This window comes from Battus philenor, unplaced genomic scaffold (genome assembly GCF_028537555.1).
Source record: "Battus philenor isolate CCGP_79_NKW_IND1 unplaced genomic scaffold, ilBatPhil1.0.hap1 SCAF_25, whole genome shotgun sequence".
NCBI lineage: Eukaryota > Metazoa > Arthropoda > Insecta > Lepidoptera > Papilionidae > Battus > Battus philenor.
This window is the reverse complement of record NW_027181688.1, coordinates 2,259,556-2,283,595: the sequence shown is the minus strand read 5'-3', so window position 1 is coordinate 2,283,595 and position 24,040 is coordinate 2,259,556. Positions and strand designations below refer to the sequence as shown.

General features: G+C 36.5%; 1 protein-coding gene across 3 annotated transcripts; it reads left to right on the top strand.

The window, feature by feature from the left end:
- The first annotated feature begins 1,173 nt into the window (after positions 1-1,173).
- pall (pallbearer) lies at positions 1,174-23,288 on the top strand. 3 transcript variants are annotated; one of them, XM_068768344.1, is made up of 9 exons: positions 1,174-1,382; positions 4,177-4,304; positions 17,890-18,010; positions 18,391-18,586; positions 19,624-19,742; positions 20,996-21,083; positions 21,194-21,283; positions 22,487-22,600; positions 22,688-23,288. In XM_068768344.1, exons 1-9 carry the CDS (start codon positions 1,299-1,301, stop codon positions 22,963-22,965), a joined length of 1,218 nt encoding a protein of 405 aa, XP_068624445.1. In that variant the 5' UTR covers positions 1,174-1,298; the 3' UTR covers positions 22,966-23,288. The 3 variants fall into 3 exon arrangements, with proteins under 3 accessions (XP_068624445.1, XP_068624447.1, XP_068624446.1); XM_068768346.1 differs by having other exon boundaries at positions 22,487-22,616; positions 22,688-22,894; XM_068768345.1 differs by lacking the exon at positions 1,174-1,382 and adding an exon at positions 1,566-1,604.
- The last annotated feature ends 752 nt before the right edge of the window (positions 23,289-24,040 follow it).

The window sequence follows — 24,040 nt, the reverse complement described above, 5'->3', positions numbered from 1 at the left end:
CTAAGAATTAATTTTTAACATAAATATTTAATATAAGTACATTTGAAATAAATTCTATATCTTCATTAGTGAATCGAGAATGTATATAGATGGCGTTAAAATACATTTTATTTAGATCGTCTAACCGCTACCAATAATGCAATTAAAGCACTGATGGGATAAAAATAAGATATTTCTTCTAATAACAATTAAATTTATTTGCATCGATACATAAATTTCCCCAATACTTCAATATTGGGAGAATTTAAAAAATGCGGAATTTAAAAAAATAATTACGATTGTGACCAGGAAAGAAATATTTTTTTTACTGCACCAGTGACATCTTAATTCATTCTTTATTTGCATTTTTACATTTATTAATTAACATGGTTTTTAACATTTTATAATGTTATCACTGAAAAGACTCGCGAAAAATATACAATTTATCTTATTGGCTAATAAGACAAATTGATAGTTCCTGTATACTCTACATGGGCGTGTCATAGCAATGATTTCTATTTAACATGTAATTGTAACTTATATTGGAAATTGAAGAGGCAATATAATATTAAATATATTGAAATACATTTTATTATCACATAAGATATCTAAAAACGACGAGACGATAAAAACCAATTTTGTATTGCCTTAAATAAAACATTTTGTATAAACGAGTCGAAAAAAAAATATATTAAATATTTAGGTCAATGATAGATATTTGTAATTATTATCCTCTACCTCATAATTACAATTTTAATAGGTCAGTTGTAACTTACACGCCTTTTAAAAAAGTACATGTAAATTCATTTTTACATTTCCTTACAATTGCTGACGCCTACTGCAATCATCAACCCATTGAACTTTCTTACTAAAGCACGGTTGAAATTAACTCTGTCCGGCAAATATAGTTTATAGCCAGGAAATAATGAGTGTTACCATTCTATTTGCATAAATACCTGACATTTGCTCTAATTATTCTCAAAGAGAATACATTTACATACTTTTACAAGAAAAAATTATATTATATGATTCACGCTTTTAATTTTGAGTATTAATTTTTTTTTGAGTACATTTGTATTAGAAATAAAGGATCTTATTGATTTAAGTGTCGTTCTATTTATTGAAGTAAGATATAAACTAATAAATATGTCAGGGAAAATCCCACTATATAGTAACCCTACATAGAAACGAATCGAAGGAATATCGCGAAGATTTACTTTGTGAGAATAAAACATTTAAGTAAACATTGCTTTCCCTTAGTGTATGTAGAGACCAATGTGAATAAAAGGTTTTATTTGAGTATAAACAACCATTTCAAAATGGATTTACTAAATCTTCCCGTGGTTATGATTGAGAATATTATCTCTTACCTTTCATTCGACGAGATCGCGAAAAATAGGCTGGTAAGTTAATTTTATTTATAGATATGACAATTTAAACCCTGCAATTCTTTGTTTGTTATTGAATGCCTTAAATTACTATGTAATTGTTCTAGAGTGAGATTGACATTTCACGTAACATTTTTATAAATTCAACTAGCATTATGTATCTCTTATTACATTTGATTCAAATGTTAATAAATCTCTAGTTTATGTTAAAAATCCATCCCGTAGAAATTTATAAAGGTTTAATAATATTTATGAGATTATTTATCGTTTTATAAGGCATTCCATTATTCTTTTTTTATAGCAAACGAAATTTTTTACTTAATGAATTGTCTACTTGTGTGAAATTTTCAATGTATTATTTAATTCCCATTGTTTATGTGGTTTTTTCTTTTAAAATTTAAGCATAATGTACTTATGGTATAGAAATCACATATTTCTAAGACATAAAATTTTTAGCAACAAGGCACATAATTCATTTATGGTTCATCAAAATTTGTCTTACAAGCTACGGCTTGTAAAGATTTAGTGACTATTTCTCCTCTAGGGGAACCCTCAATCCTGTCAAACTATGGAGTCTTGCACTAAGATACATAAGAACCTAATAACTTTCTAATTAAGCGGAACCTTTAATGTAACAGAACAAGCCTGTATTCCAGAGAAAACCTTCAAGTCTAGTTACTGTAAATAGTGGAAAGGATTTTAGTCTAAAACACTATGCAGTTTTAAATCTGATAAAATGATATATGCCAATTAGAAAATAGTCAAGTCAAGGAGAAAATAAAATATTCTATTTATTGCTATGTTTTGTTTGTTTGAATTTTTTGTATAAACCACTGACAATAAAATATCATGTTGAAGTAGCTGAACATGGTAGAACATTCTAGTACATTCCTGACTCAGCTACAAGATGTCATCTATTTCTAGAAACATATAGATACTTAGTAGTCTTTGTTATTATAAAATATGTTTAGTATTATTACAAAATTATGCATATAGTGCCATAACCAGATTTTAAGACTCTGCAGTTTAAACTATAGACACTTGTGTTTTTTTTTTTAAATTTACAATGTAGGTGACCAGGCAAACATCAATGTTAGGTGGAATTTAATTAGAATAGCTATCTTTAATATATGTTAATTTTTTTTTTAATGGTGTAATAAATAACAAATGGTGTAAAAATAGATTTGTTAGAGGTATTTCAATGAAAATGGCTAAAATAATTTTGTTTTTTTTTATCTGTAAATAGCAAAATTTAATTCTTTTTATGTATCCCATTCTCAATAAAATTCCAAAACTGTTATAATTTGTCTAGGCCAGTGTTTGCCAATGTGGGACCTAAGAACCAATTTGATTTTTTTTATTATGTCCCTCATTATTGGGGGCCATCTCTTTTCCCAATCTTATTTTTGGGACAGGGATATAAACATTCCTATTTTAACCCTCTCTCTCTCGGCCTTCACAATTTTTCTCTTTATTCCCTCTTTCATTTTTCTTATCATTTCTTCATCATTTCTATTCATATTTTCTATCATACTTACAGCATACATTACATTCACGCATCGCCTCTTATCCCTCACCACATTTCTTGTTACACTTATTTACATCACTTATTGCATGGCAACACAATGGAAAGAAAGTGAGGCCTCTCTTTTCCTCCTCCAAAAGGGAATGTTGATGCTGCCGGCAAGCAGTGCTCTTACCCATTTCCCTTTTACAAGCCACTCTAAACCCTTCATACAACAATTTTAGGTTTAGGTCAATAAGAAAATGGGTTCCACACAATCTAATCCTCTCTCTATAATATAAAAATTATATATGTTATGTAGGGGGAAGAATTTTAAGGTGGGCCATGGTATAGAAAAAGGTTGGAGAAAACAACAATATTGTTCCATAATAGCTTGAGACTTTATAACAACAGTTCTGCAAGCCTAGTTTGAAGATCAAATATTACATTTACATTACATTTTTAACAATATAAATTATTCACTTTTTAGGATGACAAGTTACAATGTACATAACTTTGTAATGAACTCTTATGTAAATATAATATAATAATATCAGATATATAAATTCCAAGTAGAAACAAGTCATTTCACCCCATAGATACCCACAGCAAGGTACAGGCATCTCCCAAAGATATTACAGGCAGATTGAAAATTGCAGTGTGGTGCTCATCTCTGATATCTCGTTTCTGAGCTTGTTTTATTTCATCCCTGGAATTATACCCACGATTTATCATTGCTACCAAAACAATTTTAAATAAATCCTAAATTTAATTTTTTAAATTTCGGATCAACAGTTGACAATATTATTATAACAATATGTACAGGCATAGGCCTGTGCATATCCAACCTGTATAATGTCTTTTATTGAACTTAGGATCAATACTAGACATTATACAGCTGATCATAGTATCATACCTAGAAAAGCAAAACTAAAGGTTTTTTTTTGAAGTAACAACAAATTAATAAAATATTAAAGAGTTGTTTTCAGTTGCTTCACCATGCAAATGGCACATGAGATAGATTATAACTACCCTTTATTAGAAAAATCAATTAATAGCCTATATTCATCAAAATTTTAAAATGTCATCATAATCCTGCCCTGTGGCTTGCCCCAAAGATTGCCACAAGGACTATTGCGCTGCCTACCTCCAGCAACTTCCCACAACCTTGAAGAAGTCATTGGTCCACCTAGTAAAACACTTTTATTTATCATAATATACATTGCTCTGGTGTTATTTTTAATTGTCATGATAAAAATAGTTCTGGTTTTTAAAATTTTTTTTAAAAAATATAAATTATTACAGGTGTCGAAAGCATTTAATGAAATATGCATGAGGATGCTGACTCGTGGGTTCCACATGATAGAACGCAGACATGCCTTGGCCCTCAAGACAGTCAAGGCACAACTGCCACGCAGGGAATCCGAGAGAAGGTCTGTAAACTTTAACTACAATATCTTTATCATACCAATGTCTGCTTAAATGAAAAATATTCAAGCAAGTTCCTTCGCTCAATAATTTGGTGTACTGTTTATAATGAGTATAAATCTCAAAAAAGGTCATATGCCAAGTATTAGTGTGATAATAATGATAATTTATAAGACACACACAAGAATCTTCTCTGGAGGTATGTGAATTTTTAAACCATGTATGAAAATTTACCCATCATAATACTGTCAATCTGAAGATTTATCTGTTTCAATTATCACAAGTGTGAATAGTGAGGGCAATTTGATGAGGGATAAGTATCCTCTGTTAGATAATCAATGGGTCCTCGCTGGCCCTCTGACTCGTGTAGGTAAACTTCCTGCAAGCTGAAATGCGACTGCCTATTTTAAATTATGAATAGTTCACTGATCCTTCCGTTCAACTCGTTCTGATGAAGCTGCAAATGCTTCCAGGTCTAACAGTAAGAACTTCATCCGACACAATATATCAAATGTGTTTTATCAATTGTTCCTAAACCTTTCACATATCTTAAGCGACTACCTTTTTTGCATTCACTATAGTAAATATGTTACAGTTATTGGGTACTGTTGAGTGTTGAATATATATATGTAAGATATATATGTTTATGCTCTATATGAGTAAACACAATGTTTTGTAAACAAATGACATCAGATTTCATGTCAAATATGTAGTTGCTACTGATATATAAAAACAACATACTATGTTGAAACCATTCTGTAGTCACTTTCCATGGTTCAACTTAAATTTAGTTCTAGAATTTCCCGATTGATTGTACTGTCATTATTAAATTATTCCAATTCAAATTATCTTTATTCCAGTAGACATGCACTTATGAGATATACCAGCTGGGAATCTGATATGCTAAGAACAGGCCAGAAACTGAACAGATTCTCTTTTTTTTTTAGTGATTTTTGAACAATTTTTGATGTGTACTTAATAATAATTGTAAAAGAGCACTACCATGGCGTCTAAAATAGGATATTGTTTAACATCTGTTATTTATTTGTATTCATGTAATACCCTTTCCACATAAATATGTCCATAGATGTATATATGAGTATTTTTGTATGTGTGTGTGTAGTGATGTATGTATTTATATGTATGGTAATGTATATATATTTGTATATATCTATGTGTGTACACCCTAAACTGCCATCTCCTTCATGTCTCTCATCTCCATTCAAAGGCTGTCTGGTAGATATTGCCTCAAGTGATAAGACTGCCTCTTGTACCATATGCATGTTTTCTTTTTTTTTTAGTTATTGTCTATAATATACAAAAAAGGGTAAATAAACAAATAAAATAAATAATTCTATCAACCAGGTAAATAAGTCAACATACCAAGTTCCAAAGAATTTAAAGTTCAATGTAATGCATTGAAGTATAAAATCTTTAATTATGTAAGATTTATTTAATATTATGCTCTTAATTTTGCATTTAAAACTAATTAAAGGAAGATATTTTGTGTAACTTTTTATATAGAACACGTGACCTGTGAAAGAGTTGTTATCTTTTTAATTTCTCAATTTTATAATCTCTGGATTTAGCATTTACTCATTAAAAAAATATTAGAAATAAATCTATACTGATGGTTTGTTGGGTGGTGTATACTTAAAACCGAGTGAAACTGCTTATTTAGCTTATATGCAGGGTCGATCAGAGTTACTAACCAGGCAGGGTTCGATGTATGCTCTGAGGGGAGAAAGGGTCCAAGGATTTCTAAGATATCTTCTATTTTTTCTTATGTTAGCAATTAATTTTTTGGTACAGTAGTAATTTCTATATCTATTATTATTTAATATATATTAATATAATACCGTTCCACCAATACCTACCGTTCCTACCAATGTCATAACTTATTTTTAACATTATGTGAAAGGTTCTTATGACAAAAAAAGAAACAAATTGCGCAGAAAGCATAATGACTATTGAAACTGCCTATTTGACAGTTCGCAATGAACTTTCCACGTTTGACATTTCGCTGCGAACTCCGTGCATTTAATAGTTCGCTCTGAACTCCGCGCATTTGACAGTTTGCTCTAAGCTTCGCGCATTTGACAGTTCGCTCTCAACTTCACGCATTTGACAGTTCGCTCTGAACTTTGCGCATTTGACAGTTCGCTTTGAATTCCGTGCCTTTGGCGCCGCTACAAATTTATGGAGTTATTTAACAGACGCATTTGTAGGTATTTGTTGATAAAATAATGTTTATATCGCAATTACAGTGATTCAAATGAATTATGTTTTTTTTTTGTTACTCCTCTTTCGTAGGTAGACAGAGACATTGTAATATTTTTTTCACATTATTTCCTCCATTATTTTTATATCCGTTACAATAGCTTGCATACTTTTCTTACCTTGTTTAACTTTCATATATTATCTCTCTGTTCTCGAAGTTTCCTCCAGAATACTGTATTTTACAATCTTTTACGTATATTTAAATGAATTATGTTAAATCAATTATTCTTTTTTAATTTTAACGTGTCAAACCACTAACCACTAACGATTCGTAGTGCAAAGTGTGTAGCCACAGTTAGTACTTGACATAAAAATTGACTTGACCATATATTCCTGACACTAATGTAACCTTGTCCTCTTTGGTCTATGTAATGTATTCAATATTTTTATGCAGTATTATTATAAGTCAATGACCTGTAGTTCGAGTATAATACAATGTCAGTCAACAACAACAGTTGACTCTGTGTTTAGCACTAATCGGTGTAACATAACTCCTGAAGATGCCCCGTGGAGGGGTGAAACACGTGTTGAGTGATTTGACGGTGGCAGTTGTGTAATTCGCATTGTTTGCCGCATACGCATTTATCAGCGGGCTGGCGGACGGTGAACTTTGTTGCGCGACTACCACTGCATGTGCGGAAGTGGATATATATTGGTCCTTTTCTTACTTAGGATCGACTTCCGCAAAATAACGTTTGATTCCATTAAATAATATCATATATGATTTGAGCTTTATTGTCAAACTTAGTTGCTCATAGCGGTATGAAGCGGTCTATACTTGGGTTTACTGCAGACGAACATAACCATAGCATAGCGGATTGGCTACTTGAACCAAATGGCAGGTTAAATGGATGACCGCGGGGGCTGTATGGTTCTGGATGGTAGACTACATAAAATGGGAAGACAAACGGAACAGATTGATAGAGGAATCTTTATTTATTATTAGGATCTATTTTCTACAGACAGCGTCCGCGCTTTTGTTTTACATTTACGTTTAATTTTTTTTGATGATGTGTTTAAGTGAAAGAGTATATATCTTAATCTATTTTAACGACGCCCTAACAATGTCAAGTTATTTGTTAGAATCGATATATCTAATATATAAAGTTTCCATGTCACAATGTTAGTTACCGTACTCCTCCGAAACGGCTTGACCGATTTTTACCAAATTTTATATGCGTATTCAGTAGGTCTGAGAATCGGCTACTATCTATTTTCCATACCCCTAAGTGATAAGGGTTGTTCAACCTTTAATTTTTTTTTTAATTTTGTTTTTATTTTTTTATAATGTGGCTTTAAAAAATACACACAACCCTAAATTTTCACCCCTCTACGATCAACCCTTTAATTTTTTTTGCAAAACAACGTTTACGAGATCAGCTAGTAAAATATATAATGTTCTTGTTGACATATATTAAATTTTGATACTCTATTAGAATGCAACGCGCCGATAATTTCTAGCATTAATAATATATTAAATTTCTTAGTGATCACTATATATAGGATGATTAGATAAATGTAAAGGCTTTAAATATGTTTATTGACAAATGTGCTATACATTCAACCTTATAACCAATCGCACTTTATACATATATATATGACAAAAAATTAAAAAAAATCCGGCGCTAAATATTGCACATCGACCTTTGGAAAGAGACAATCGCAATGTCGCACGACTGTCAAAAACACAGAGGTAGTGTGCGACAGAGATAGCGCTCTACGAAGGAAAAATTAGCCTGTTGTCTCTTTCCAAAGGTCGATATGCAATATTTATCGCCGGGTATTTTACGTTTATTTGTGACAATTATAATATTCGAATTATAAAAACCGCAGTGTGTAGTTGCCCTGTGATGCAGTGAGGTGATAATTTAAAATTGTGTTCACAATGTTTATTTTATAAAACCTTGTTCTATGTTAATAAGGAGTCGAAGACATTTAAGGCTTGTGAAATATCGTTACAGAGGACTTTGTTTTGTTTATTACTTTATCGTATGACTTCCACTGTTGGATATAGGACGTATCGTAGATTTAATACCACTAGGAAGCGACCTGGTCATTTATAACCTGTGGTGAGAATACATCCTTCGTTTCCCTACCTTGTTCGTGCTTGTTTAGATTCGAATTTATAACTGAAATAAATATTGCATATATCCCAAAACTGGCATGAATCAGTAAAAATATATGAACGTAATTATATATTATTAGCATGCCGAAAAGGAGTAAAATTTTTACTTATACCTTATAATATTTTTATTCTTGTTTGTACTTACCTTTGTTTATTTAGAGAAAAAAAAAGGTAACTTTTGCTAATCTCCGCCATTTTTATTCAGAAAATTATGTACAACAATTGACAAGGTGTAATGGGATTTGTAGATTTCAAATATTAAAGTCGTTTTATTCAGTGGAGGACACAAGATTGTATTTATATACTAGGGATGGGTAAAATGTATCGCTGACAAGGAGAGAGTGATTTACATGTTTTCTATCTTGGGATATATATCACTCTTGTATATGCTTAACTTATTTAGCTCAGTGCGGCTCAGAGAGAGAATAAGGCAGCTAATGTTATACATATACTTTATATCTTTGTCTCTTTTAGCTCAGACATACATCTTAAGCGGCATAAAACGTGTGAAATATTCCTATTAAGCATTTCATGTCTTTGTCATAAAGCACTAAAAAGCTAATTGCGCGCTTGTGATGTCGTTTCAAAAATCCGTAATTTACATTTTTAATACAAACATGCAATAGCTATCCGTGTCTTCCTTTTACGTGTAAGTTGCTATATAAGCCCATCTCTTTCTAACTCTGAACGAGTTGTAACTGATCAGGAAAATTGAGTCTTAAAAATAAAGATATAGAGATACAATTGAAATACGCGAGCTGGAGAGTGATTATATCTGTTGCAAAGATATATATCTTGTCTTTAGTTCGCGAGCTACCCATCTCTATTATATATATCCACGTTCAGTTGTATATATTTTAATTCTCATTATATAGTTTAATAAATGATTACTTTTATTTATTTATTTATTTCCACATAAAAGTGTATATATTTTTGAATGTATACTAAAAATCTAATCCACGCTTGTATAGTTATTAACATGTAATATGTTTACAACCATACAAAGGAAGTAAGACAATAGATAATAATGTGTTTCGAGAACATTCTATAGGCTTCGAGAACATTCCATAGGCTTCGAGAATTCTCTGCATTGTGCATAGGGTGAGTTTATCGACTGAGACAGATTTTTTTCTTTATGAATGGATTTTAACGAGTAAAACTATACAGATCTAGAGCATATATCCCAACGTGGGCCCACAGGAGGGCAATTTATTTATCCTTTCGCTTTAATATGTATATATGTTACATATGGGGTTTAAGTGAATTGAGTATACATAAATTGTGTAGGTGATATCTGCTAATAAATATATAAATAACACTACTTGCCACTGGTCAAGAACTCTGGCATCTCGAAACGAAAAAAGGAGGCTTCAACTCATCTCGCGGGACCCTCGGGGATGAGGTCCAGTCTTAGTAGCACAGAGCGAACCATTTAGCTCGCGGGTCGAAGACCCGCGAGCCCTGTATCCGACGAAGCTGTGAAAGCCCGCAAGGCTAACAGCAAAAACATCAACAAGAAAACTGACAGAGCGATTCAATGATTTAAAAACCTAAAATACTTAAACCTACCTAAACTAAGAAATATTTAAGAGATCTATTAAACACAGGCATGCAGAAACGCAAGCAAAAAAAATGTAATTGTAAAAATAAAGGCATGTATTTGTATAGGTTTTTTTTTTTTTTTTATAGAGGTTTAAAAATACCTTTACGTATCATAGGGCCTGATGTTGGTGCCCCGTATGTCGGACTCGATCTAGATCAATACCGACTAAAAACAATCCTCTCTCTTCGGTATCCCTGGTCCCCACGGCATGGCCGTTAGGCATTACTTCGCGGGGGGGATTTAGCCGCAGCTTTCTCTGATAGAGTGGCTGTTCAGGCCAACTTCCTCCGCTCTTGCTCTATTTTACGCAACTCCTTTAGCACCGTCGTACAGTACGCGCTCGTAAGTTCCCAGGCCGAAGGCGAGGATAGCATTGTAGCTATCAGAGTTTCAGGATAGATTTTGCATCCTACACCTTCTTCCCAAGACCTCCTGGCTTCGTTAAATCGGGGGCAGACGAAAAAGACATGCTCTGCATCTTCAATCATTCCGACACAATTAGGACAGTCAGGGGAATCTTCGTATTTGAACCTATGGAGATACGCTCGGTAACAGCCATGGCCGGATATCATCTGAGTCAGGTAGTAGTTCAACTCTCCATGATCTCGGTTCACCCATGACTCTAGGTTTGGTATAAGCTTACGCGTCCATTTTCCTTTCGTCGACTTATCCCAGGACGATTGCCACTGTTGCAAGCTTTTCAGTCTTCCCCGAATTCTAAGTTCAGCTGAAGTTGGGTCTGATTTGCTTTTTTTGCTACGGTACAGATCAGTTCTTTCGTCTGCAAGAAGCGCAACAGGAACCATACCTGCTATCACGCATGCTGCATCCTCCGATACTGTACGAAAGGCGCTAGCTACCCGTAGAGTGCTGACTCTATAAACAGAGGCGATTTTCCGTCGGGACTCCTGTTTGCTCAGTGCGTCGGACCATATGGGTACTCCGTACATAAGCACTGACGTAGTCACCGACGCTAATAACTTCCTTCTGTTTTGCTTGGGACCTCCGACATTAGGCATGAGTCGGCAGAGTTTAGCTGTCACCAGAGACACTTTCGCTGCTGCTCTCTCAGCCTGATCTTTAAAGTTTAGCCGATGGTCGATCATTACTCCTAGGTACCGTATAGCTGGTTGAGTTGCGATTTCACAGCTGCCGACATTGAGTGTGATGGTCTCCGCAACTCTCCTGCCAGTAATGAGCACTGCTTCCGTCTTCTGCTCAGCCAGTTCTAGTCCGACTGACCTCATCCACAGGGTGATTACTTGGAAGGATCTTTCAAATGCCCACTTCACTTCCTCCACGTGTTTCGCTACTATAACGACTGCTAGATCATCAGCGAATGCGACGAGTTTAGTTTCGCTGGGTAGATGTTTCTTTAGGAGTCCATCGTACATAGCGTTCCACAAAAGTGGCCCTAGTACTGACCCCTGTGGGACGCCTCCGGTGACTTTGTACTCCTCCGTCCCGATTTCCGTAGTGTATATGAGGACCCTATCAGAGAAGTAACTAGCGACTATTTTACGTAGGTATAGAGGTACATTCAGTGAGCTAAGTGCCCCCATGATGACCTCCCATTTTGCTGAGTTCAAGGCGTTTTTAATGTCCAAGGTGGCAACCAGGCAGTATTTTATCGAGCCTCTCTTCCATCTTTTCCCAGACACTGCTAGTTTTGCTATATTGACTACTTGCTCTATAGCGTCTAGCGTAGACCGGCCTTTTCTGAACCCATACTGTGAGTTAGCTAGGTGGGGTTCAACTGCTGCTTCGATCCTGCTGTGGATAATACGTTCTAGTATTTTCCCCGCAGTATCCAGCATACAGAGGGGCCGGTATGACGATGGCTCGTCTGGTGGCTTCTTACCTTTAGGGAGAAGTACCAGTCTCTGTCGTTTCCACGCGGTAGGAAAGGTGCCTTCCAGTAAGCAGCCATTGTAGGCCTCCAAGAAGACTCCTGGTGTTGCTACAATAGCTTGCTTAAGAGCTACGTTGGGGATCCCATCCGGTCCCGGAGCTTTGTTGTTTCCAACCCTACCGCATGCTACCATTAGCTCCTTCTCGGTAATAGGGGGGATTTCATTCGGATCCACAATCCCTAGTTGAAAGGAGGATTTTGGTTGCGTGGGGAACAGAGCTCTGACAATTCTTCCTAGTAGAATAGGACAAGTGGGCGTTGTATTCTCATGTCTCAGTTGTTTAACTACAACCTGGTACGGCTTGCCCCATGGATTCTTTTCAACCTCTTCCAACAATATTTTCCACGCGTTTCTCTTGCTCTCTTTAATGGATTTATTTAATTTTAATCGCGCTTCCTTATATTTGTCGTAGAGCTGCTCGAATTGTGGTGTTTTCCGAGCCCGTTGGGAGGTTCTACGCGCCTTAACACATATTTTCCTAAGCTCAGCAATGTTATCATTCCACCAGTACACCGGTGGGGTTCGGTTGTTGTTGCGTCGCCTTGGCATTGTTGCATCGCAGGCCTCGGTCAGCCTCCTTATGATTTCAGCCGCCTTTTCACTGGCACTTTTGGAGAGCAGTGGTCGATCCTCGAGTGCTATCTTGAACAGGCCGGGATCATACATGCTAGTCCTCCAACCCACTGAGCCAGTTCTTGTGTGTGGTACTCTATTTGTATTTGGCTTACATGATACCTCCCAGTATATGGCACAGTGGTCGCTAGCGGTGTAAGTATCCGAGATCTCCCAACTGTTATTTCCTCTTGCCAGTGTACTGCTGACGAAAGTGAGATCCACAATTGAGCTCGCCTCGCCTCTTGTGAACGTGGGTTTATCGCCTGTATTAAGTAAGGCGACGTCCAACAGTGACATCGCTTCCAGAAGCTGGCAACCTCTAGTGTTAGTAGCTTTACTACCCCAGTCCACTGCCTAAGCGTTAAAATCTCCAGCTATAGCTACCGGGGAGTACATTCGGGCATCCTCCACTAATTTGGCCAGGAACCGGACGAACTCATCGTGTGTTAGGCTAGGTGGTGCATAGCAACTGTAGAAATGTACTCCATTAAATTTGGCTCTTACAAATCCAGAACAATTATTTTGATTACCCTGGAGAGGTTTAGTGCCACATGCCCAGATGACAGCTTTTCCTTCCTTATCGGTGATCCAGTTTAGGCCACTGATGTGCTTATAGGGTTCCGAAATTAGTACTATGTCTAATTTTAGCTCCCGTACAGTCTGCATGAGTAGGTCTTGGGCAACCTCACAATGATTAAGATTAATTTGTAGTACCTTGATCATTTTTGAGGCTGTCTTAACATCTGAAGTGCTTTTTTAAATACAGGGCAATGACCACATCCTGCAATGTGAGCACAGTCTTCGGAATTCCCAATGTCAACACAGAGGACACATCGGGCTTCCTTACCGCACTCTTTGGCTTTGTGGCCTATTTCCCCACATTTGATGCAGCTCTTCGATCTGTCATGTTTGTTGCTGCATTTGTTTGCAACGTGACCATAGTGCCAGCACCTGAAGCATTTTATAGGCCTTTGAGTAGCTCTTATTCTACAATTGACCCAACCTATCTTGATGTTTTGCCGCTCTGTTAAGGTTCTGGCCAATTCTGCTGCTACTCTAATAGAAGCCGTAAGTGTTCCTCCGTATGCTTTGCGAAGGGACTTGACGCAGTGTTCAGAAATATGGCTTCCTCCGCCAGTTATTTTCTGTAGGGCTTCTACGATTTCAGGCACCGTCGTGGTTTCGTCTAGGTCCTTAATCTCTAATTCCTGTTCAGGTACTTTGCATACTACCGTAGCATCTTTTCCAAGAACTGTGGAAATGGTGTTTCTTATCTCCTGCGTTTTATCTTTTTGATTTTTCGCTAGGATAAGAAGCATATCGCCCGTAGCCGTCCTTCTAATTTTATCAACACATTTGCCTATATGATCCGCGGAAGCATCTTTTTTGACCCGCTTAAGGATCTCGGCGTACTGATCCTTCTGGCTTGGGCGAATGATAAGAGCACTCGGACGCGTTACTACTTTTTTCTTGGGTTGCTTTTTCTTTTTTACCTCTTTCCACTCCGAGTGATCGTGTGGAAGTGGCGGCTTTGGCTTCAGCTCTGACCTTACCGTAACTGCTAAGTCCGTTGTATTAGCTTTTCGCAGTTTCGGTGCCTGGCTGATCTCCAAGGGTGAAGAGCGTTCCGTCCTTTTGACTTTTCGCGTTTTTCGGCTCTTCGGTGTTGCCGATTTGCTTTCTTCTTCGGTTTCTTTTACAGTCGTGTCCGAATACAATCTGTATAGAGACGGTGACGTTTGCACTTCTCCTACGGATGTGGTGGCGTTTGATTTTCCGACGCTTCCAATTTCCCTGGTGATCTTTGCAAACGATGTACCTAGCGCGGCCACATGTTTGCGGATCTCTCCATGAACGTTTAATTTGCCCTTTATGTACTCCGCCAGGGCAGTGATTGTATTTTCGTGGAGCTGTAATGCCTTCTTCAACTCCATATTACTTTCATTTTCGTTTGTTTTTTTTATTAATTTATCCATGCTGTTCCCACGAGAACCTAGGGAAATATACAGTCCGCTTCGGCAGAGCCCCGGTTACCGAAGTAAGGCCACTTAAGTACGCCTGAGGTGGGACCTGGTACCCTCAGGGGAGCGCTTGCGACGACCATTCCCTGTCGCCTTCCAGTCCTGGGCACGCTAGACCACTGACATCGGGTTGTGTTTTGTCCGCGAGGGCTATTTTATTTCACCCCTACCCTGTTTCGCAAATTGCGACTCTCGGGCTTTCCCCTATCCGCAACCTTGGGGACGCGCCACGTAGCAGTACACCTCAGCCCGTGGTGTATTTGTATAGGTATATTTGTATATATGTATATGTGTATAGTAATGTATGTATTTGTATGTACATTTTAAACTGCCCTCTCCTTCATGTCTCTCATGTCAAAGGTTGTCTGGTAGAGATCGCCTCGAGCGATAAGACCACCTCTTGTGCCATATGAATTTTTTATTTTTTATTTATGGTCTATGGCGTATAAAAAGTGTAAATAAAAAAATAAAGATACAGACGTAAAAGTGTTGAATGTATTAAAATATATCGAAACAAAAATGTCTCTGTTCGGTTTGTTCCGATCGACACGTCGATTTATTTCGTATAATGTAAAGCGAAGTAAATGAACTTGATGCAAGTCGTAAAAATTTTTAAAATTCCGTTGTTTTATTGATTGTTTTTGCGATAACATTCATCGCTTAAATCTACAATATTAACAGGCACAGGGGAAAGAAATTACAATGAATTTTATATCTGTCACCAACATTAAATAAAGAATTGAAAACATTTATAATTTTCGTATTTAGAATGTGTGAATAAGGTTGAAATTCACTAACAACGAGGCAGAGATTTGGTCTCCCAATATGTCCCATTGCCGCCCAAAGGACACTGGAATTATGTACAGAGAGACAGACACACATGATAAATACAAGAAATAAAAATAAACTCGTAACGCCTATATTTTCACTTTAAGTTAAATTATCCAAAGGTATATGTAATAAAGTTCAACAAGACATCTCACACCTTCCTTTGTTTTAAATCGAAAATTAAAAGTACCCCAATACCTCGCTTTGCGTCGTTTCGTTTTGCGTTTTTTTTGCGTCATTTCGTTTTGCGTTTTTTGCGTCGTTAGATTTTCGAGGTTGCGTTATTTTGGGTTCGAGTCTATAATTTTTTTTCTAAAAAATGGCAACACTTGTTTCTAATTGCGCCATGCCATCAAAACTCGGGGATTCCCTTTCTAACTAAAAATCAACGCAATTTGAATACAGTTTTATTTTCACTTCGTTTTGCTAATTTTAGAGTTCAGTTTCAATTACGTAGTGTGTTGCGGTTCTTTAAGATAATAATAAATTTATGTAATTTTTTACGTGTTGTTTCTGGTTACAAAAAAGGTAAATATTTTTCCAATTTATTTATTGGCAGTGTTATACTATTTTTGTTTTTTAAATGTTTACTTTGTTCAATTTTCTTTTTAAAAAATAATATTTTCCTGACCCTGGAACCTATCTTCGATCTTTACATGGTTTGCTATAGAAAATCTTAATTCACTTGCGGCGTTTCAATTTGCGTCGTGTTTTCTTGGAACGTAACTACGACGCAAAGTGAGGTATTGGTGTATATTAATAAATAAATCTAATTACAGTTTCAAAAAGTTTCTAGTTGATCGAAATACGTGGAACTGGTTTTCGTGAGTCATTTACATGTTTGATATTATAATATACATATCAAAAATTATTTAAATTACATTTTAAAATAGCAACTGTTGAGATTTTGGCTTTTAGTAGATCAGCATTCCGATCCGGTGGTAGCTTATTTACTACTTATGTTAAAATAAGCAATGACTCAAAAATGAATGTAATCTTTACTTGAATAAAAATATTTTGGATTCGGAGGCCTCCATGGTTCATTGAGCGATAAAGCATGGGGTTTGTCTACGAGATCGTATCGTATCTATAGTCATAGACAAGTCATTTGATGTAATAAAAGGACCAATATTTAACCACTTCCGCACATGCAGTGGTAGTCGTGCAACAAAGTGCACCGCCCGCCAGCCCGCTGATAAATGCGTATGCGGCAAACAATGCGAATTACACAACTGCCACCGTTAAATCACTCAACACATGTTTCACTCCACGGGGCATCTTCAGGAGTTATGTTACACCGAATCGGTGTGATTCTAATCGGAGAGAGAAGTGGCTAAATGTTGGTCCTTTTCTTACTTAGGATGGACTTCCGCAAAATAACTCCTGATTCCATTAAATATTTAAGTCATTTGATTGTGAAGGTCGTAGTGGCAGTGGACAGATCAAATAACGCGTAGCCTGTACCAGTGTTGAAGCATTGAGGTACTAAAGAGGAGACCATCTTGTTAATGCATGCCACTTCTAACCGGTCTGTTTTTTTTAAAAAAATATTTACACCCGCATTGTGACTTCACCGCCTCAAACTAAGCTGGAGGAACTAGAAACCAAAAAACGGGAGCTATAAAAATTTTCATAACTTCATTAAGGATGCCACTTGGTCATAAGTCTCTAGAGCAGTGTTTACAAACATGGAGAATTCGCCCCACAGAGGCAGTTTGATAGTTAACGGGACAATTTAAAAGTGGATACGAGAATACCTTTTCACTTTAATATAAAAAAGTTATGTATAGGTTTAGAGCATGGATGCACAGACCGCGGCCCGCCGGTCGAATACTGGTGGCCCGCCGACAGCAAAAATAATACTCTCGTACATTCGATAAATATTGAATTCTATTCCAGAATAAAACTAAAAAATTTAATTACCTATACTTCTGGCGGCCGGCCCGCCATCAGTTCATGATTTGCACGAGTGGCCCCTAGTTCTAATAAGTCTGTGCAACCATGGTTTAGAGCGAAGACCACAGACCGGTAAGCCTGGCGTGTAAAGTCTACCTGTCTACCTGTCTACCTGCAAGGTGAACGACCCTGTCTTCGAAAGACGAACACAGACAGTATCTACGGTCCTATTGGAAATGTATGTTGAGATTTATGTTCACCAGGTGATGTTTTAAACGATGCTGATGATGATTTGTTTGTTTGTTCCAGATATCACCCACTGGCCCGCCACTGCGATATACTCACGTCTATAGAGACACGTATATCGATGCTCAACATGACATACCTGAAGTATATAGACAATCAGATGTGCTGTTTCATTCCTGGGAAGGTCAGTTAATCTACAGGATGATCTGTTATTAGTGTGAAAGCTTTAAAATGGGTTAATGTGTGGTTCATTATACGTAATATCAACTCATAAACGTTCACTGCACACAGGGAGATGAGGGTAGAGGATATACCATACCGTACCGCGCTAGTCCTTAAGGCGCGGTACAGCGGTTTCGGTAGCACTAGAATAATGAAATTTAGTTTATTGTTGTTCTTTATCAAATAGTGCACATATAAAGCTCTTTTAGTGCCTTTTCAAACCTGGTAAAGTGGTAAATACTTACTGGCAAGTAACATTTGTCAAAAACAATAAAAGAATAAGGCCTCTTTGTTTGTTGAATGGTCTTCATAAACAGCTGGAAAAAATTTGTTGTTTTCCAGGTGATAGACGAGATTCGGCGCGTACTCACCATAGTGGAGACCTCGAAGACTCCGCCCAGAGCTCACGAAGTTCTCCAGGAGTTGCGCGATATATCCAGCATGGCTATTGAGCATTTTGACGAGAAGATATCGCCTGCGTTCAGGAAGAGGATGCAGGATTGTACCGTCATAGACTCCGCTCCCAGACCGGCTCATGGTATATTTACATATTTTATAAAAACATCCACAGAACGACCAAGGTTACCAACGCAGCTCAAAGAATTAATAGTCTAAAGTGGCAGTAGGGGCACATCCTTCCTGGAATCGATTGATATTGGTGGTGAGAGGTTCCCTGGTGGTGACCACGAGACGTGGGTTGGCTCCAATATGGTAATCCGACGACATCGTCACTCAGGAAGTCACTGGACGCAGCGGTGAACCAATAATCCTGGTGATGTTTGAGAGAAGTCCATGTTGATATGATGGTGATGATAAGAAACCTCCCAGAAAGATATATATAATAAATTAAATTTTGGTTTTATAGGTAATGTAGTGGTCTACACTAGTGTTTCCCAATAAGAGATCCATGTAACACAGGAGGTCAAATAAAAATGGACTTGAAATGAGTTGAACCTTTCCTTTGTATGTAAAAAACTCGGCGCAAATTGAAACGCCGAAAAGTGAATTAAGATTTTCTATAGCAAACCATGTAAAGATCGAAGACAGATTTTAAGGTTACGAAAATACACCTTTTTAAAAAAAAACCGAGTAAACATTTAAAAAACCAAAATTATATAACTCTGCCAATAAATAAATTTGAAACATATATACTTTTTTTGTAACCAGAAACAACACGTTAAAATTTATATAGATTTATAATTCATATTTAAAAAAAAGCACAAGACACTACATTACAACACACTACGTAATTGAAACTGAACTCTAAAATTAGCAAAACAAAGTGAAAATAAAACTGTATTCAAATTGCGTTGATTTTTAGTTAGAAAGGAAATCCCCGAGTTTTGATGGCATGGCGCAATTAGAAACATGTGTTGCCATCTTTTAGAAAAAAAAAGAAAAATTCAAAAAAATTAAAGACTCGAACCCAAAACAACGCAACCTCGAAAATCTAACGACGCACAGTGAAAATTAGTACTAATTAAGCAGCGACACAACTTCGAAAAAAACGCAAAACAAAACGACGCAAAGCGAGGTATTGGTGTAGTTTTATAGTTTGTCGACTGTCTGTTCCAGTGACGGTGCTGGCGCCTATAGCAATGCACAAGGAGATGCTTCACCTCAGACGGAGGTCCATCCTCAATGCGAAGCTGTCACTGTACCTCGCGACCCTCTATAAGAAGATGCACAAACGGGTGAGATTGCTTCAGTTTGGGAAACACGTTGAAATCTAAAATTTTCCTTGCACTGTTCAAGTGGCATTTGCAGATTTTTATATTCGATATGGCAGTGCTCAGATGTCCAATGTGATATTTCAGAGGTATTCCTACAATATAAGATTATTAGACTTACTCAACAGAACATCTTCAAACTTTTTATTACATGCTTTACACTAGGTTTGAGGTAGATGAGAAGTCGTCTAGTCTAAAACTTCCTTTAAGGTTGCAAAGCTGGAGGCTTTCTGTGCTCGAGCTCTTAACCAGGTTTAGCAGGTTATACAGATAAGGTTTTAGATCCCTTAGTGAGATGCTTCATGTTGTGACTAGGGTTCAAATGCTTGAAGGATCCCTTCAAGGAGACCTCAACTTGGGAAGTAACTCGTCGATAATGCCCACTTTGCATTCCGACAAGGCAAGGAACTTCTCGATTGCTTCTTCATTACTGAAGATGATCACCTCAAAACACCATGATTGCCTTGATGATGGGCTGTTCCATGACATCTTCTTTTCAGCTCAAGGCATATCCTCTCTAAGCTATTACTTATTTGTGTTATATAGTATCCATAAAGTTCCCAAGAATTAAGTTGTACTAATGGGTACAGTACACCCACCAGAGAGTGGAGGCCTATTTACGGTAAGTCATGCCTCTGCCGTGTTTGACTACAGATATGTAAACAGGTAATAAGGTTCTATTTAATACAACAGTAGAGCAACTTACCAAACTTTATAATCTCTTATCCTTCACTTTAACAGGAATATTGTACAAGTTTTAATTAAGGATTTACTTTTAAACTTGCCATATATATTCAAGTTTATATATACACTAGCTGATCCCGCAAACGTTGCTTTGCAAAAAAAAAGTTTTTAAATAACAAAAAAAAAAGTAAGAGTTGATCGTAGAGGGGTGAAAATTTAGGGATGTATGTATTTTTGTATGCTGTATCTAAAAAAAATTGTTTAAAAAACAAAAAAAAATTAGGGGTTGACCGCCGTTATCACTTAGGGGTATGGAAAATAGATAGTAGCCGATTCTCAGACCTACTGAATAAGCATATAAAATTTGGTAAAAATCAGTCAAGCCGTTTCGGAGGAGTACGGTAACTAACATTGTGACATGGAAATTTTATATATTAGAAGATTATATATATATATATATGTAGGTCTATGTATGTGAACAATATTGTAATGTCATTTGAATTAAACTATAACATATAAATTGTGTTTCATAGACGTTGGAATACAAGCGTGTGGCTTGGCAACAGAGGAAGACTATAAGAGATCTTGCTAAGAGACAGAGAACACAAGAGTCCGCTATCGGTAAGTTTCTTAATTATTCAGAGAGTCATAATCGAAAAAAAAAATTACAACCCTGAACTAAAACCCCTGGTATATATGATTAAATGTCTACATGGTGTTTATTTTTTCAGCTGAACTAAAGAAGCGTGTAGAGGAATGCGATATTAAATACAGCGAATTGACCCACACAAATCAAGCGGTTGGAGGGAAAGTTATAACTGGTGAGGAAATTTATTTATGTGTCTATTGAAAATATAATTTCTGAATATCTTTTATTTTAGTTTCTGTTAATTTTTTTGACGTATGTGTTGGTGTTAAAGTTTGAATTTTTATAGTAAGTAAGTTATATTTGATAAAGGAGCTATTTTGAATGAAGTCATTTTGTAGTTAAACCCTTAGGCTGCTTTGGCTTATGCTTCATATACTGACTACATACTTTGTATATATATATATATATATATATATATATAGGCTAGTAAAACTTAGCTTGTTAGTTTTCTCTGTGCTCTTTAAGTTTATTAAACCAAAACGTTATGTGGTGGTTAACGATAATGGAAGCTAGGATTTTATCTGCTAGGTCAAATTAGAAATAGGATTTGCAGAAGAATAAAGGTCAACGATGTAGGTTAAAGAATTGTTCGTCTGAAGTGGATGTTTTTTTTTTTTGAATGGTCCCACTATTGGGAACCTCTCGTTCCCCTATCTCATGTGGGACAAGGACTCTTTATTTCTAATAATTTATTCATGTAATTTTTTATTATTATCATTCTTCTCTTTCATGTATGATATTATCTGTAGTGATGGTATTTAGATTCTTGATTTATTTAAATTCGGTTTAATCAGTCTTGTTTGTATTGGACATGAAGTGGCTGTTGGTGAGGCAAATTTTTCATGTCGATGTCCGTTGGAACCAAAAGGTTCTGGAGTGGCCACTACGGGCCGGTAGATGCGGCGTCGGTAAATCTCTTACTAGGTGCGCAGTTGACATAGTTGAGGTTTTGAGAAGTCCATCCTAAGTAAGAAAAGGACCAATATTTAGCCACTTCCGCATATGCATGGGTAGTCGTGCAACAAAGTGCACCGCCCGCCAGCCCGCTGATAAATGCGTATGCGGCAAACAATGCGAATTACACAACTGCCACCGTTAAACCGCTCAACACGTGTTTCACCCCTCCATGGGGCATCTTCAGGAGTTATGTTACACCGATTATTGCCAAACACAGAGTCACTTGGCACTACACACACACACTGGGCGCATAGGCGTAGGCGCGCACTTTGTTGCACGACTACCACTGCATGTGCGGAAGTGGATAAATATTGGTCCTTTTCTTACTTAGGATGGACTTCGGCAAGGTAACGCCTGATTCCATTAAATAAATATATATGTGACTATATGAAAGAAAATTTTATATATTTTTTTTCAGCTACCCCTGTAAACGATAACCCTTCATCCTCGCAACCCTTGCGTCATTTCGGCAGCCAAATCAAATTAGATCTCTCCGTACTGCCAATCGGTACGTCGAAACGTAATCAGAAATGTGAGTGTAAGAAAAGGTTTGAGGCTTTACTTATCCTATATAGCTTAATTGTTTTAAGTTACATGTTTAACTTGAATATATTTTCAGTGCTGCCAAACATAAAGCCGCGAAAGCCACAGATAAAGCTGCCAAGCCTCGCAGAAGAAAATCAGGAAACAAAGGATGGTCAACCCAGTCCCGTTCCATCAACGTCCGCAAATCAAAGTCCTAAATTCATAGCGCACTCGGCTATAGCGAAAATAAGGGGGATAACTGAACAAATTCGGCACCTGAGCAACCTTTCAAAGAGTTTAGACGGTAAACTCAAACGCCCTCATATCCTAGATTACAAGGAACCGGAATGTAAGAAACCTAAATTAGATTAACGTTACTTTCAACTCACCCCCGCTAGATGGCGTTGATGTAAAACATTTTTAAATCTATGTAATCATTAAAGATTTGGATATTTTATTGAAATTGGTAAGTCGACCAATTTATGTGTACATTTTCCCCCGCATACAGGAGCTCCTATAAATCCACGTCAAGTCAAAGGCAGTTAATTTACCCGAGAAAAATATTTAAAATAATAATAATTTAAAATAATATCTCCACCAATAAACCTTCGTACATACAGCGGGTCCCATAAATCAACGCCAAGCCGAAGGCAGGTAGTTGGTGTAACCTAGATAGATATTTTGAAAAAGTTACACACATGGACCTCTTCCTCTACCTAAATATGTACCTCCATGTAAATAATTTGTCCCATAAATCAACGTCAAGTTAAAGGCAGGTAATGGTTTACTGCGGAAAAGTGTTTAAAAAAAATTCTCTATCTATGGACCTACAAATATAAAGGGTGTTTCACAAATTAACGTCATACAGATATACATACATAACAGAAAAATATTTAAAAAAATTCTCACATGTAGACTTGTACATTTACAGGTGTTCCCATAAATCGACGTCAAGTCGAAGGCAGGTAGAACCTTATCTCAGCAAAATTCTAAAATATCCTCACCTACGAATCTGTAAATATTAGGGAAATCCCATAAAACCATGACAAGCCAGACGCAGGTAGTGGTTTACACCAGAAAAAGAATTGAAAAAAATTTCCCACCTCCACGCATATAGTGTTCCGTAAATCAAGGTCAAGCTAATGGCAGGTAGTTTTTACCACAAAAAAACGTAATTTTCAAATTTTTTCAAGTTTGTTCTTAATCTTGGGTTCACAGTTTGTCAAAAATTTTATTTTATCGCATTATTAAATTTTAACTATTTCTCAATTGGTAGTAGTGTATATAAGAGTTACAAAATGGTAGAATGGTAGGAAATTATAATAAACTTTACAACGTGAATAATGTATTTACTGTTTTCCAATGACAATATTTAAAAAATACGTGACATGTTACGTTTTGCGACATGCATTTTCACATTACCTCCTGACGTTGATTTATGGGACGT